This window comes from Canis lupus, chromosome 13 (assembly GCF_003254725.2).
Source record: "Canis lupus dingo isolate Sandy chromosome 13, ASM325472v2, whole genome shotgun sequence".
In the NCBI taxonomy this organism is placed as follows: Eukaryota; Metazoa; Chordata; class Mammalia; order Carnivora; family Canidae; genus Canis; species Canis lupus.
Window position 1 is genome coordinate 22,473,301 of NC_064255.1, and position 16,828 is coordinate 22,490,128.

General features: G+C 41.2%; 1 protein-coding gene and 1 long non-coding RNA gene across 3 annotated transcripts in view; one reads left to right on the forward strand and one right to left on the reverse strand.

Moving 5' to 3' along the window:
* Positions 1-4,368, reverse strand: part of LOC118350387 (uncharacterized) — a 49,748-nt gene extending 45,380 nt beyond the window's left edge. Inside the window, exons 1-2 of one of the 2 annotated variants that reach the window (XR_007401541.1) lie at positions 4,103-4,368; positions 2,526-2,632 (exon numbers count right to left, since the gene is read on the reverse strand). This is a non-coding gene — a long non-coding RNA (uncharacterized LOC118350387). The remainder of the gene's footprint in view (positions 1-2,525; positions 2,633-4,102) is intronic. The other variant, XR_007401540.1, reaches the window with a different exon arrangement.
* The window catches only part of FER1L6 (fer-1 like family member 6), a 163,153-nt gene that overhangs the window by 117,088 nt on the left and 29,237 nt on the right, over positions 1-16,828 (forward strand). The window contains 7 exon segments of the mRNA XM_035697460.2: positions 431-558; positions 4,798-4,968; positions 7,209-7,369; positions 9,326-9,468; positions 11,751-11,839; positions 12,327-12,425; positions 15,472-15,713. Coding sequence (XP_035553353.2) covers positions 431-558; positions 4,798-4,968; positions 7,209-7,369; positions 9,326-9,468; positions 11,751-11,839; positions 12,327-12,425; positions 15,472-15,713 — 1,033 coding nt within the window.

A 16,828-nucleotide genomic window follows, 5' to 3' on the forward strand; every position in this document is an offset into this window, starting at 1 on the left:
CTTTCAGGTCCCCCACCCCGTGATTTTACAGATAGATCTCAGAGAGGAGACACAGCATGCCCCAGATCACATAAGACATAGGACTAGAATCCAAAGTCATGCCTTCTGGCTCATGTCCAACTCAGTGCTCACTGCTCTGTGCCAAGTGCTGCTTTCCCCTGAGGACATGACTTCAGAGAAAGTTCAACCTAAGATGATAACTTTTCTTTCAGCATCAAAATGGACAGGCTGAAGGGGTGGTTCTTAACCTTGGCTGCACCATGGAATCATCTAGGGAGCTTCTAAAAGTCCCAAAGCTCGGAGCCAATTTAAATTAGAATCTGGGGATGGAACTCAGGCATCCATATATTTTTTTAAATCCCAGGTGATCTGAGTGTGCAGCCAATGTTGGGAACCACTGGACCAAAAGGATTTTCTTTCTCCTCTCCAGGCATTTAATCTCAGCCCTGCTGATCCGGATGGCAAAGCGGATCCCTACATTGTGGTCAAGCTTGGCCAAACGGAAATCAAAGACCGGGACAAATACATCCCCAAACAACTGAACCCAGTATTTGGAAGGTCAGTGGCCATGTGGGTCATGAGATGCTGTCCTGTGTGTGTTTGCTCCTGCTGTGTTTCCATGGAGGGGCTGGTGTTTGTGCGTGTGTGTCTGAGTGAATGTGGCAGAAAGTTAAGAGCTGGACTCTGCCTGTGGTAATAGCCAATCAAACCTTCATGGAGAGCACCTGGGTGGCTCAGCTGGCCACAGGCCTGCCTTCACCTTGGGTCATGATCTCAGAATCTGGGATCAAGCCCTGTGTCAGGCTTCCTGCTCAGCAGGGAGACTGCTTCTGGCTTTGCCACTCCCCCCACTAGCTCACTCTCTCTCAAATAAATAAATAACATCTTAAAAAACCAAAAACTAAGCAAAATTAACCTTCATGGAGAAGCGCTAAGTTCTTTCCTTGGTCCCTTCAGGAATTTGGTGGTACATGGTGATTTTCATGCCCATAGTTTTCCAAGAATGATTTTCTTTGGTCTTAAATTTAAAATAGTCATCTTCAGCCTCCTGCCTTGAACAGAGAGATTTCCTTCTTATAAACAAGGCAAGTGCCACCCAGAGAGGTTGAGAAACTTATTTAAGTTCACATAGCTCATGATTGGGGGAGAAGGGGCCATACCTTTGGTCTTTTGTCTCCCATCAAAGGGGTTTTTCCATCAGATCATTTTGCAGCTCATTTGAGGTGACCCCTGAAGTAAACAAATTGAATTGTGTCCTCTGCTTGTGTTTTGCAGAGTGTTTCAACACACATTGCATTTGTGCATGTTTAGGTGCATGAGGTGTTCTCCAGCTCACAGCAACCTTGTGGGCCCCCCTGGTCCTCTAACACATTTGTGTTCCCTGCTTGGGGTTGTGTACGTGGTAGCTGTTGACTTTGGAGTCTGTTAAACATGGGTTACATTCTGCTACAAGTAAGCTGTGTAGCTTTATGAAGGTGGCTTAATGGCTCTGATCCCAGTTTTTCTACCAAACAATAATAACCCTTGACTCTAAGTGGCCTTTAAAAGAGTAAACACACAGCACTTGGCACATGGTCTACGCAAGCATGTAGTTGACACTCAGAACACATTCGCTTCCTCCCTCTCCCCCATGATAACCATTTTAGCAATGGAGATGTCCTAAATGTATTTAATTTCTTTTTTTTTTTTTTTCTGGAGTAACAAGAAGCATACGAGAGGAACTCTCCATCGGCCTCATTTAAATTCATTTACACTTTCGTGATCACTGTGGACCCTCTGACATTTGATCAGAATGAACCTCTTAACACTTTATAGCTCCGAGGGAAATGAAGCAATAAGTGATCTTGCCTGTTCAGATTAATGAGAATGATTAAAACAATGGTGCCAGGGAGACTTACCCTTGCTTCCCTCATCCAGAGATGACCTTTATTATTGCTTGCCATTTATATAACTGGCACTTCATTTTGCCAAGTGCTTTGTAGTCACTTTTTATTAGGTACTTCCACCGCAGTGCCATGATTTAGACTGGTTTTATTACCTCCTGTATGGCTATGGTAAACAAAAGAAGAGGATGATGGAATATTCCCTCCAGCTTCTAGCATCGTAGAGCTTCTGCTAGAAGCCTTCCGTATGTAGATGCTTTCTTCAGGGTGTTTTTAATTGTTACTCAGGGACAGAATTTGCTGGCTCAATCCTTCATGTTCTAGTAGGCAAAGTAGAGGGCTCCAGTCCCCAAGCAGGGGTCTGGGGAATCCCTCTCTGAGACATCATTGTATGAGGATGCCCTGATGTCCCTGTCCTTGCCTGCTATTAATCTTCCTTGCTTCTGACATAAATTGATACATTTCTTTGTTTATTGGCTGTCTCTCATCTCCCCACAAGAAGCTAAGCTCCCTTTGAGCAGGAACTTGGTCTAGTATGTCCAATGCTGCATCCTCAGAACCTACAACAAGGCCTGGCACAGAGCAGAAAGATGCTCAGCAAGTATTTGTAGAGTGAATGAATGAAAAAATGGATAAACAAACCTGTCAATTTCCAGGCAGATTTAATGGGGCTCTGTCACTCTGCATCATCCTGAGGTGGTATATGTCCATAGACTTTGGCATTTCCTCATTTTCTTAATTCACAGCACCTGGCACACAGAAAATGTATAATAAATGTCATATAAACAAATGAATACATAAAAGAATGAATGAATGAACAAAGAAACAATAAGACATCTTGGCTCTGAATCTTAGAGGTACTGAGTGTGTCAACAAGGCTCAATTTTAACCATTTCATGATGCTTTCTTTCTCTTTTTAAAAGTAATCTCTACATTCAACATGGGGCTCAAACTCACAATCCCAAGATCAAGAGTCGTATGCTCTACTGACCTAGCTCGCCAAACTCCCCAATGCTTTCTTTTTCTCAACCATCATTGTATTTAGAGGTAGTATCCCACTGACTCCCAAGTTGGTATAAGCCTACTGTCTCCCTAAGTGACTGGAAGTCCAACAATGGTGAACTGTTTCTGGTAGTTCTTTTATGATGGCTCCAGTGAAAATCAGGAGAGGTTCATTTGTGAACACTCCTCTTGGGAAGATGGACCAAAGCAACTGAGTCTTCTCTCACAGTTGCCAGAGTAGTTAAGCACTTAATAAATCCTTCTTCGGTGACAGCAGCCTTGTGATGGCCAACCTCAGAGATAGTGGATGGAGGCTTCCTTGTGAAACACCTCCAGAATATTAAGCCCTGGTTTGGAATCTACATCTTGGAGCTCTAAGCAATACTATGCCGTCTGATGGAAGACACACAGATTTATTCCCCACACAGGCCATATCTCCAGCCTGTTAGAGGTGCTTCAGTCCATTCGTTACAGGCAGTGGAGCTGTGGTGCCTCTCTGCCTCTCCCTCGGGAGGTTTAATTGACTGGGGGGCTGTGCTGGGATGTCAGAGGCTGCCACACTGGATAGTGAAAACCAAGGCTAGTGAATCTGACCACAAGGGCAGCAAACCAGACAGGCCTGTGGACACAGAGGGAAATAATGGGCATTCCATTCTCCCTTTCTTCCCACCTCCTCTTGGTCCCTCCATCACTAACTGCACCTGTCCCAGGGCAGCCAGAGTTGGGAACAGCTGGAGAACCCTGGTGTGTTTTTTATTTTGTTTTCAAGACACTTCCCTAAATTCACTCCAAATTTACTTCTTTTTTCTTTTCCACCAACTTTTAATTTAAATTCTGGCAAGCTAACATACAGTGCAATATTAGCTTCAGGTATAGAATACAGTGATTCGTCCCTTATATACAACACTCAGTACTCATCAGTGCAAGTACCCTCCTTAATTATCTTTTGTAATGCTCATCAGCATGGATAATGCATCATTCCCAGGAAATCCCACGGCACTGCTTTTCCTTTGAACACATCTCATTGGTGTGGTATCATGGAAAGAGCTCAGAACTAGTCATCAAGGAACTGGTCCTGACCCTACTGTGACCTGACTTATGGTCTAGGAAAGTCACTTCCGTTCTCTGGATTTCAATTTCCTTATCTGTAAAATGAAGGGATTGGATATGGTGATTCCTGAGATCCCTTCCTGTTCCAGAAGACATTTATTGCTTACTCTCTGCAGTTGAAGCCAGGCCTCTCAGCAATGCAGAGATGGAGGAAGGTCCTGTGTCTCAGAATTTTGCAGAGATGGCATTGCAGTCCTGCGATTCTGTTTTCAGAATTTTCCATCTTCAAAAGCCTTTTTGTTTAAAACAAACTCAGCTGGAATTGCTTCATGAAGCAATAATGGAGGGGAAAAGAAATGGCAATTCATTGGGTACCAGTTGAATACCTGCAAGCTAAATGTGCACTTTGTATAAACAGTATCACATTTAATGACTATGGTATATTATAAAGAAGATATATTGATCCCCATTTACACATAGCGAGGCCAAGAGGGATGAAATAATTTTCCCAACATTTTACACCTGGGAGGTTGCAGATTCAAATCTAAAAATGGAAATCAGTTCTGTTTGAGACTAAACCCCCAGGTTTTTCATGCCCATCTTGCTGTCACCCAAAACAAAGACTGTAGGACATGACCCATGGAAAGGAAGATTATTGGCTGCTGGAAATTCATGGTGGAATTGGAAACTGATTAAGTCTCAATGAAACATTAAACCAAATAAATACCTACTGAGTATTCGCTGAGTTGCTGAGTGTTTAGTGAGTTCCTATGAACCACAGGCTAGCTAGGAGCAAAGCGGGGAGACGTCCCCTATATAGCCAGATGTTGTTGGACTCCTAATGCCTTTCCTTGGACCACAGGTCATTTGAGATCCAGGCCACATTCCCAAAGGACTCCCTGCTCTCCATCCTGATCTACGACCATGACATGATAGGGACAGATGACCTAATTGGGGAGACCAAGATTGACCTGGAAAACCGTTTCTACAGCAGACACCGAGCCATTTGTGGCTTGCAGAGCCAGTATGAGATGTAAGTTCTTCCTGCAAGGGGCAGGGGAGGGGGACACAGCTGGGTCCGGCCAAAGCTCAGCTTGAATGTCTCAGAGGGGTTCCACCTCAGCAGAGCTGGTTTGGGAAACCATGTGCTGCCCTTGAGGGTGGTTGGGGCTGGGGAGGCAGCACTGATTTAGAACCCAGGGGAGGTTCTTCAAGAGTCAAGAGCTGAATCAACATGTTCACTCAATCAGCTGGGCCTGGTGGGCAGAGTTGCAGGTGAAGAATGATATTAGAGGAAGAATAATAGAACACAAATGCCAATATCCCAGTTAAGTGTAACGAACATTCATGAGTGCTTATGATATACCAGACACTGTATCTCATTCAGTTCTCTCAAAGCCCATTGAGGTGTTATCCCTACCTTACCATTAGGGAGGAATGGACCAGCTCTCACTCTTTACAATGATTTTAGACTCTACTTCATTAAAAATTTTTTTTTCAAAAAATTTTATTCACATATTTGAGAGAGAGAGAGAGATTGAAAGAGAGAGCATGCACATGAGCAAAAGGAAAGGCAGAGGGAAAGGGAGAAGCAGACTCACCACTGAGCAGGGAGCCCAATGAAGGACCCTCAGATCAGGACCTGAGCCAGACACTTAACCGACTGAGCCATCCAGGTGCCTCTCTGCTTTATTTTATTTTATTTTATTTTATTTTATTTTATTTTATTTTATTTATTTATATATTTTTAAGATAGATTTATTTATTTATTTATTTATTTATTTATTTATTTATTTATGAGAGACAGAGAGAGAGAGAGAGGCAGAGATATAGACAGAGGGAGAAGCAGGCTCCATGCAGGGAGCCTGACGTGGGACTCAATCCCAGGTCTCCAGGATCACGCCCTGGGCTGAAGGCGGCACTAAACCACTGGGCCACCCGGGCTGTCCTGCTTTATTTTAAAATACAGACTACGAGCTTAATTTTTTAAGTGTGTTTTATCTTAAGAAAAATCTTAAGAATTTCAGCCAGAAAAATATAAGAACATTCATTAGATTTCCATGGTGTAATTTTAGAAATGTTTTTCTTGAATGTAAAATAATATATATTCATTGCAGAAAATTGAGAAAATACTGAAAGTACAAAATTATGCTCAAATTATTCCACCCAGACATAATTTATGTAAAAAATTAACTATTTCATTTTAGTATCTTTCCTATGTTGTTTTTCCCTGAAGTTGGCCTCACACTATCCATGTCATTTTATAAGCTGCTAGTGGCATCTACTCTTGTATCTTAAGCATTCTGTAGGGTCTTTAACTATTTTTTAAAATCATTATTTTTTTAATATTTAATGTATTTATTCATGAGAGACACAGAGAGAGAGAGAGGTAGAAACGCAGGCAGAGGGAGAAGCAGGCTCCATACAGGGAGCCTGACGTGGGACTCGATCCCGGGTCTTCAGGATCATGTCCTGGGCTGGAGGCAGGCACCAAACTGCTGAGCCACCCAGGGACCCCCGAAATCATTATTTTGATAGCCTAGAAATCCAGTTCAGTTTTGGGCCCTTGTAAACCCTGAGGTATTTACAATCCCAAGTACCTGAAAAGGTGCCATTCAGAGAATGATTAGTTGTTCTCCCTCTGAAATCAGGAAAGGAAGCCACAGGCCAAGATGGTGCCTCTTCTGTTCCTGACAGTGGAACCACCAAGAAGCAGAAGAGATGGCTCTTCTGTAAGGGACAGAACAAAAGTACACAAGAACCTCGTGCAAAGAAATCCAAACAGAATGCAGATGGCTGACTGCCAAAGCGTAGTTTGGGAGGGGAAGCAAGGAGCAACTACTTAATGAGGACAGGGTTTTCTTTTCGGGTGATGAAAAGTTTGGGGAACTAGGTAGGGGTAGTGGTAGTACAAGATTATGAATGTACTACATGCCACTGAATTGGTCCATTTTATATTTATGTGAATGCCACTTCAGTTTTTTTTAAGGTACATGTCTTAAAAAACACAACCAAACAAAAACTATCTGCAAAGGATTTTTATGTCAAGCTGCTCAGAAGTCCTGCCTTTCATACAAGTATGCAAATGCAGAGGTATGAACCAGAAAAGAGAGAAAACAAAACAACGAATATTACCCCAAGTGCATAGAATATGGCAAGAAATCTGAAGGAAACCACAGATCATACTTAGGTGGTCTTTTTACTAGATACTTTGAGTATGTCCTCCCAGGAGAAGGCAGGCCTCGCCCTACCCATCCTTCCCCTTCTTTTCAGAGAAGGATACAACGCCTGGAGAGACACATCCAAACCCACTGAAATCCTCACAAAGCTCTGCAAAGACAACCAACTGGATGGACCCTACTTTTGTCCTGGGAAGATACAGATAGGAAATCAGGTCTTTTCTGGAAAAACAGTCTTCATGGAGGAGGATACTGGTAACTCCCACAATGTATCCTGCTGACATGCTCTTCTTTCGAAATGCCTGTTTCTGGTGGTATTTGTGGCTGGGGATAGTGGCCATCTATTGTAAACTAATCACGCTCATGGGTAGGAACTTCGGAAAAGTAAGGAGGATAAAGAAAATCACTCAGAATCCCCAAATTCGGAGATAAGCATGCTGCATGCTGGTGTATTTCCACAGTCTGTGTGTGTGTGTCTGATATTTTCATAGACTTGGAAGTGTACCATATATAGTTCTGTATCCTGCCTTTTCTATTTCCAATAGATTGTGATGCTTTTCCTTTGTTCTTTGAGACTGTCATTGATAATACTCCTTTTTATGGTTGTGTCATTTAGTTGCATTCTGTCCATTGTTTTTTGTAGTGACACGATGCCACCTTGAACTTCCTTATACATATTTTTGCATATTTCTGAAATTTCTATAGCATATATCACACAAATGGGATTGTCGTGTTCAAAGGTAGGCAGTAACCTTAAAATGAATATTATATAAAAATAAATAATTGGACACATACCAAATTACCCCAAGAAATAGTATACCGACAACTCTCTTATTTCAGCACCAGGAAGCAGATTTTCCATATAAGCATCAGGGGGATATACCAGGAAGATCCCAGAGAGGCTTTCATAAATTTAGGATGAGAAAAAAAGCCACCTTTACTTTACTTAATGATACAAAACAATTCTCGTAATAACATTCCCGTCCATTTGATGCAAATCAGTAAGTGCAGACCTATAAATATGCAAAACATAGGTTCAGAATTTCTGATGCAAAGCACCCAATTAAGGACATATCACTGGGTGTTTTCACAGTGTTATGGTGATCCCACCACTTTGATGCCTAAATTTCTTTCACCTTGTTATTTTGACCCTAAGAACCTCTTGAAGGTTTTTGCATGTAGAGTAATTGACATTTAGATAAGATATTAATGACCTATTAATGAATTTATCTTGAGAAAAATATTTTTTCACAATATACTTTCTTAGGCCAATTTAATTCCTTGGTCAGTATTCTACATTTCATGATGAAACCATATATATATATATATATATATATATATATATTTTTTTTTTTTTTTTTTTTTTTTTTTGCCCAACAAAAATCTGAAATGATGTTCCTTTCAGTTGGTCAAGAACCAATTAAACTTTATGTTCACAGATTATGTTTACAGATTTTAGTTCACAGATCATGTGTTTATCCCCATCAACTTTTACTGATTGTAATTATTGCTATTGGGAGATTGTGTGTGTGTGTGTGTGTGTGTGTGTGTGTCCTTTTAAAAAAACTGAATTCAACTTCCCTGTGTCAAATTTGGCCATTCTAAACTTTATCAAAAAGATTTGATTTTTTTCCAACATCTTTTGTGTTATTTTTGCAAGTACTTTTTCTATCAGTAGTTTTTATTATGTGTCACCTTCTTTGGTAAGATAACCAATTCGAGAATCTTCCCTATGAGTAGGTGTGTTGGTGGGAAGACCTCCACGAACAGATACTGTGCGAACTTCACTACCTTATTCAGGACCACCCTGGTCCACAATGCCCTCTCCTACTATGGTGTTAGCAGTCTTATAACTCCAGGAAATATATCCTTTCTAGTACCTCAAAGCCAAGCTTGCAGTTCTTAGGCTCTTTAGGAATGAGATTCAAGGGGCAGATGGAGCCCTGAACTCAGACCTTGACTGCTCTCTGGTCTTCTTGTCTCACTTTCAGCTCTCTAAACCTCCTGTCTCCTTCTCATCCTCTCCCCCTACCTCTTTCCATTTTCTTTTTGCCCTTTTTGTCTTTTTTCAGTTTTAATCTCTCCCTGTGCCTCGGTTCATTTAAATTAAACCTTTAAGGGAGCATTTAAAAGTGTGCCTGACAGACCATCACTGTTCCATTACGGGAACCTATATCTGACAAATGTCTTTATTTTTTCTCTTCCCTGCAGAGCAGATGGTGGAGTCTTATGAGCACCTGGCCCTCAGGGTTTTACACTCATGGGAGGATATGCCAGAGGTTGGGTGTAGACTGGTTCCTGAGCACATAGAAAGTCGGCCGCTGTACCACAAGGATAAGCCAGGAATGGAGCAGGTAGTGGCCGAGATGGTTCTGGATCCAGTAGGAGTGTTCATCCCCAAGGAACAGGACTTTATCCCTAAAAGTTAATCTCATGTGCCCTAGAATAGTGGTTCTCAACCAGAGACAATTTTGCCTCCCTGCCCCCGACTTTAGCAATGGCTGGAAATATTTTTGGTTGTCTCAAGTGTGTGGGGGGTGCTACTGGTGTCTAGTGGGTAGAAGTCAGACATACAACCAAACATCCCTTACTGCACAGACAGCCTCCCACACCAAAGAATTATTTAGCCCAAAATGTCAGTAATGTTGAGATTGAGAAATTCTGCCCTAAAGCAAGAGTTGGGTTTAGTGCTTTTTGCCTTTTTAATGGATTTGAGTTATCACACTCTTTTGAAAGAATGCTGATATTTGAGAAACTTCAAAACCCATCTGACATGCCCCAGACCTTGTCCAAAATCTATCAGTAACCCCACAGCCCATTAGTTTCCCCAGAGAAGCAATAGATGGTGACTTATTTTGAAGAACTGGCAAGAGGAAGCTCTGTGGAAAAAAAACCAGAGATCCGGGTTATGAGTTAGAAGGGAAGATCAACTTTATTAAGAGCCTTCCTGATACATACTTATTAATTATATTACATAATTAATAGTATGTAATATTATTCATCTTAATATAATTAATATGCAATATTAATAATATGTACTAGACTCTTTATGTAGGTTATCTCACCTAGTTAGGATCACTATAAATTTGTTTATCCAAATGATGGCCATTTTGAGAATGAAAGAGGTTGCTGTTAATAACTAAGCTGGTACAAAGGGCACCACCAGAATTTTCCTAGACAAAGAGGCGTGTATGGGTCACCTTACCTTTATTTCCTTATACAGCCTCATTGTGTACTTACTATGATCCTTCTAAGATGAAGAAATTGAGGTTCAAAGAATTAAAGTAACTTGCTCAAAGTTACTCAGCTATTAAGTAGTAGAGCAGGATTTCACCCAGGCTGTTTGAGTCTTAGTCCTATCCCAGCTCTGGACTCATTCACTGTGTTGCTTGGGCAAAACACATGAGCTTGACTTTGATGGAGCAGGAACACCCACACTGCCATCTCAGCAGTGGTGGGCTATAAAACTAGTGATAGCATGTGTGGGAGAGTGCCTTGAAAGAATAAGCTTTTATCAGATATAGAAGCCTGTGATTGGTTCCTGAAGTTTACTACCAGATGTTTAAAATCATTTGGTTACTGGTATCCATCATTTTGCCATGTGGCTCTTTGGTTACAAGTGAACGTTAAGGTCTCCTTAGAGACCCTAGAATTGTAACCTCCATTAATTGGTTCTTCTCTTCCCAAATACTAAACGTTTTGCTTACATTGTCCCTTCCCCAAGAAAGCCATTTTCTTTTCTAGCCAAAGCCACTCCTTTACCCAATCCTACAGATCCTCCCTTCTCTGTTGAAAATGCCACTTCCTTCATAGGAAATCTCCCCTTACCATCCCAGCCCTCTTGATCACTCACCTTTGTCCGAGCTGATAGAATACTGAGAATGTATATAACACAGCTGAGCATTAAATCCACTGGGCCTTCTCCCCACATGGGCACTCAGATCCCTTACAACAAGGTAAATTCTGATGTATGGAGTTCAAAGCAATGGATGGGAGGCCTCATTCTGCTACTAATTAGCCACAGGACTCATATCATTTCTTTGCCTGCTCTAAGCCTTGGATTTTTTTTTTAATGTTTAATACAGAAATGTAGCTGGGGTAAGCATGTATGGAGATAATGATGTTAAAGCACAATGGAAACAATGACGCACGATACCTCTGACAGACAGCATTATCTTTTTAATCCTTAGGAGTTTATAGAAAAAGCAGAGTCTCTGGAGTCAACAGACAAGGGTTCAATCCAGACTCTGCTACATATTGCCTCTGTAAGCACGGGCAAGATGTTTCCTCATCTGTCAAGTAGAAATAATAACATCTACCCATTGGGGATATTGGAAGAATTCATGTAATGTTTTGTCGAGTGCATTGCACTGTGTCTACCCATAGTAGGTGCTCAATAAGGATTTGCCTGCCCTTCACCTGCTCTTAACATATGCTCTAATTCTTAATAAAAATGTAAGTTTTATTTTTGTCAACAAATATCCTAAGCATGTATAATAAGAACAATATACATATGATAAGATATGATATATAATTAACATTTATTTCTAGTAAAGGGATCTGTTAAAACCATGAATGAGAAGTTGCCCATATGACACCCCACCAAAGTTAAAGGATATCTTCTTTTTTTAACAAGGGCCGCCTGCAGATGTGGGTGGACATGTTTCCCAAAGATATGCCTCAACCTGGACCACCTGTTGACATTTCACCAAGGCAACCAAGAGGGTACGTCAGCTGCAACCCAGCTTTCAAGGAAAGAGACTATGGTAGCCTACCAAAAGATCTTGACATTTGATAAATTATATTGATTGTTGTGTTGTAACAGCAGTTACATTGATCAGTCAACACTTGATAATCACATTTCACTTTCCATCTGGCTATTTACCACAGGGATGAGTGGTAATAATGGTAGCAGTGGTGATGGTTGAAATGCTGGCCTCTGCTTTACATAGGGGTCACTGTGCCTCAGCATTTTCCAACATTCTGAAAACTTTCAGCTAATGGAAGCAATTTCTGCTCAGAAAACTTCATGTCCTTGGTGATTCCAGCTGGGACACTTGGTTTTGATGGAACCAAGATCCTGAGTGTTGATATTTTTGAACTTGGTCAAGTTGAGGAGGCCTATTGACTCACAGTAATACCAGAATCCCATAGACACCAGCTGACTCGGCTTTCAAGGTCGTCAACCTAATGCTGCCTTCTCTTATCCCAGGTACGAACTGAGAGTAACCATCTGGAACACTGAAGATGTCATTTTAGAGGATGAGAATATCTTCACAGGACAAAAATCAAGTGATATTTATGTTAAAGGGTAAGGTCATCAACATCTCCCCTCCTCCCCTCTTTGACCCCTAGCCAAACGTATGCCTCATGGAAGATACTCCACCCACTTCCTACAGAAAGAGTCCATCTAGTCACCTTATTAGATAAAGTCACTTCCTTTTTTTTATTTTTTTTTATTTTTTTATTTATGATAGGCACACAGTGAGAGAGAGAGAGAGGCAGAGACACAGGCAGAGGGAGAAGCAGGCTCCATGCACCGGGAGCCTGACGTGGGATTCGATCCCAGGTCTCCAGGATCGCGCCCTGGGCCAAAGGCAGGCACTAAACCTCTGCGCCACCCAGGGATCCCGATAAAGTCACTTCCTTTGTCAAATACTATTCAGTCATTTTGCTAAGAATTATTATCTTATGAAAATATTTTTGTGAGAAAATCGTACTTTTTAAAAGATTTTATTTATTTATTCATAAGAGACAAAGAGAGCAAGAAGCAGAGACATAGGCAAAGGGAGAAGCAGGCTCCCTGCAAGGAACCCGATGAGGGACTGATCCCAGACTCCAGGATCACGCCCTGAGCCTAAGGCAGATGCTCAACTGCTGAGCCACCCAGGCATCCCTGTGAGGAAATCTTATTTTTTTTTTTTTTTTTTTTTGGGGGTTCTAGATTTATTAATGTTGGTGATAAGGAGTAAGACCTATTTACACTCCTCTCCCTGGCATTTATTTATTTATTTATTTATTTATTTATTTTTTTTTTTTTATTGGTGTTCAATTTACTAACATACAGAATAACACCCAGTGCCCGTCACCCATTCACTCCCACCCCCGGCCCTCCTCCCCTTCTACCACCCCTAGTTCGTTTCCCAGAGTTAGCAGTCTTTACGTTCTGTCTCCCGAGGAAATCTTATTATGTAAACATCTCTTTCAGTTAAATGTATACCTAAGCTTCTTGAGTGACATTCAAAATACCTTTACACCTGAAGCATGTAGAGACATAGTGTAACTGATGAGAGATTCATTAAGAAGATTATAAGGCTAATACAAAGCTAAAAGTTGCACCTTCCCCTTTGCTAGTTTTACTGATAGGAAAGATGCCAACCTAGGACTCAGGAAACTACACGTGCTTGTGCTCTCTCTCTCTCTCTTTCTCCCTCTCTCAGCTGTGACACAAATGCCTTGGTAAGCTTCCCTCAAGCCCCTAGGCATGGAGGCAGATGAGGTGGTAGAGAATCAGAAGCGAAAGTGATTCAAAGATGTCCCGGGGTAAAACCCATTTCAGAAGTAGTGAGCTCATCTCAGCCTCATTTTAGTATCTCTTTGCCTTCCCCAAACAAGGAACCTTCTTCACTGGCTCCATTTCTAATATGCCATTGATTCTTGTCCATTTTGCTTCCCAAATAGCTGTCATCACTGTCCCTTTCCATCCTCACCATTCCGCCACCATAGTCTTTCTCTCCATCATTTCTTGCTGAGGCCACTGAAGTACCAATACCATGTGGATCGGCCTCTTTGTATTCACTCTTGCCTCCTACAACTTGTTCTTTACGCTGAAACATGGGTTATCCTTTCAAAATACAATCTGATCAAGTAAGTCCTGTACTTTAAACCTTTAATGACATCCTATTTTCTCTGGACACAGATTCAGATCCCTAATATATTCTAAAATATCCCATCTGACTGTCCCCTCCTAGCTCTCCAGCTCCATTTCACTCCTTGTTTTGTGCTCTCTAGTCATGCTAAGCTTCTTTCTCTCATTATAATATGCCACCACAGGGCCTTTGCACATGTCTTCTGGTGACTTCTACCACCTCCTCATCTCTCCATCCCCTGTCTTCTGTGGTAGTATCTCTATGAAGGCAAGGACCATCTCTGTGTGCTTCCATTACTCCTCTAGCAACTAGCTCACTCCTTGCCTCATAACAGATACCACATATATATTGGTTGAGCGAGCACCATCTTTACCTAAATAATTGCATCTGTACGCTAAGTGGTACCACTCCTCTGGGATGAAGAAGGTCTTTATCCTTCCGTGACCTGTGGGGAAGGGATATCTGCTTTCAGAAAACAAGTGGTTTGGAATTACCAGTTAGTTTGAATTAAAAGCACCTATCTTCTCAATAATTCACCAGGGATAAAGTGCTAGGGGAAGATGTATTAATGGTAGCTTACTTTATACTGGAGATGGAGGAGGATAACTAGGTAATACTAAAAGGAAATAACATTATATGTAACTTGGAGTACACAAAGCCCTTTGCAGCTATTACCTCTTGTAATTCTTCAGAGCAACCCTATCAACTAGGTCCTGTCATGGCCTCCATTTGCCAGATGAAATAAAGTCATAGGGCTTCTCCAGGGCTTTCTAGTTAGTAATGACAGAGCCAGGATTACAATCCAGGTGGGTGCAGACAGGCTTATACCCTCCATGCCACTTCGATGCAGGCCTGCTGGGTTTTGAGATACACTCTCAGAACCAGAGAGGAGGGAGCCAACCATAGACTTGAGACTGAGAGTCTAAACCAGGCCAATTGTAGAGGCCCCAGGCTAGTGGGTATCGAGGTGGCCCCAGGGAGAGAGGAAACTGATTACTTTCTCTTCACATTTCCTGAGTCTTCCCTCTTTACTACATGGGGGTTCAGGTCTACCCCAGAACAACTGGAGACATCTCTCGAACCTGGCTTAGAATTAGTCTTGTTTCTGTTTCAGACCCTTTGATTCCTGTTTCTCTCTTTCAGATTCAATGGAAAGAAAGTTCCATCTGAATCTAACTGTATCATAATTTAAAAACTACAATCTGTGACCACACTGAAATGAGTCAAATCACTCTTGATTATAGTGATGCTTGAATAATGTACTCAGGGACTCGGGATGTCTAATTCTTTTTTTGTTTTTTAAGATTTTATTTATTTATTCATGAGAGAGGCACAGAGAGAGGCAGGACATAGGCAGAGGGAGAAGCAGGCTCCCCATAGGGAACCTGATGTAGGACTTGATCCCAGGACCAGGATCATGCCCTGAGGCAGACACTCAACCCCTGAGCCACCCAGGCGCCCTCTAATTCTTTCTCCATCTTTATTCAGGTGGATAAAGGGTCTGGAGGATGACAAGCAGGAAACAGACGTGCATTACAACAGCCTGACTGGTGAGGGGAACTTCAACTGGCGCTTCCTGTTTCCGTTTCAGTATCTCCCAGCTGAGAAGCAAATGGTCATTACCAAGAGGGAGAACATCTTTTCCTTAGAGAAGATGGAGTGTAAGACACCAGCTGTCCTAGTGCTCCAGGTTTGGGATTTTGAAAGGCTGTCCTCGGATGACTTCCTGGGTAAGCCAGTGGCTTCATAAAGTTCATATTAATGTTAGGATTTTGTCCCAGTTTTTGGAGAGCTTGGTCTGATTTAGTTACAAAGATAATAATTTCAGTGCTATTTATGAATAGCAAAAAATTAGAAACACTTCAAACAGCCATTAGTAGGGGATTGGCTGAATAAGTTACGGCGTATCCTTATAGTGGAAGACACATTTTCAAATAGACTTAAATTCATCTTTGCTCTACTGCTAAAAAGCTGTTAAATTGTGAGCTAGTTACTAGTCCCCTCTATGCCTCATTTTTCTTCAGTTATAAAACAGAGATAGTAATATTACATACCTCAGAGAGTGTTTGGAGCTGTACATTTAAAGTACAGCTTCAAATCTAATATAATTTTAAAATTTAACTTAATATAATTAAATATAAAATTAATATAACTTAATATAAAATATAATTTGATTTAATAATTTAAAAATATAAAGTAAAAACACACATAACACTCAATAATGATAGTCCTGTAGCCATTAAAAATATTTGAATATTTAATAAGTTGGATAGTTGTACAGGATGCAATTAAGTGAAAAAAAGAGTATAGAAAAAAAATCCCCTTTCTGCAAAATACATGTTTATATGTATCAGAGTCAGAGATAGAGACAGGTAAAAAAAACAATAACTGACAGGATAAGAACTAATGTGTCGAGCAGTGGACAACTTTTGGGGGATGGCATTATGGAAAACTTTTCCATTAATTTCTGGTTTCTGTACATGTTCTAAATGCTCACTACTAACAAACTATTCTGTAATAGGAAAAGGTTATTAAAGAGAGAGAGATAAAATAAATACTCTCATAGTGTTCTCTTATTCTCCATAATAGTCACTCATTGGAAATACTTTGTTGAGAGCCCACTAAGGTCTTGGAGAGTAACTATGAAGACAGTAAGACTTAGTCCTCCAACTGGAAATGCTTAGGGGACTCAAAGAGAGAGGTGAGTTGGGGGAGAAGCAGGTCCATGATAAGGCACAGGAAAGCTCAGAGAATAGGCACAGAATCCCCGTGCACTCAGGGAGTTCACAAGATGCCCAATAGTGACAACACCTGAAACTGAGGCTTGGAGGTTATATCTTGTAGC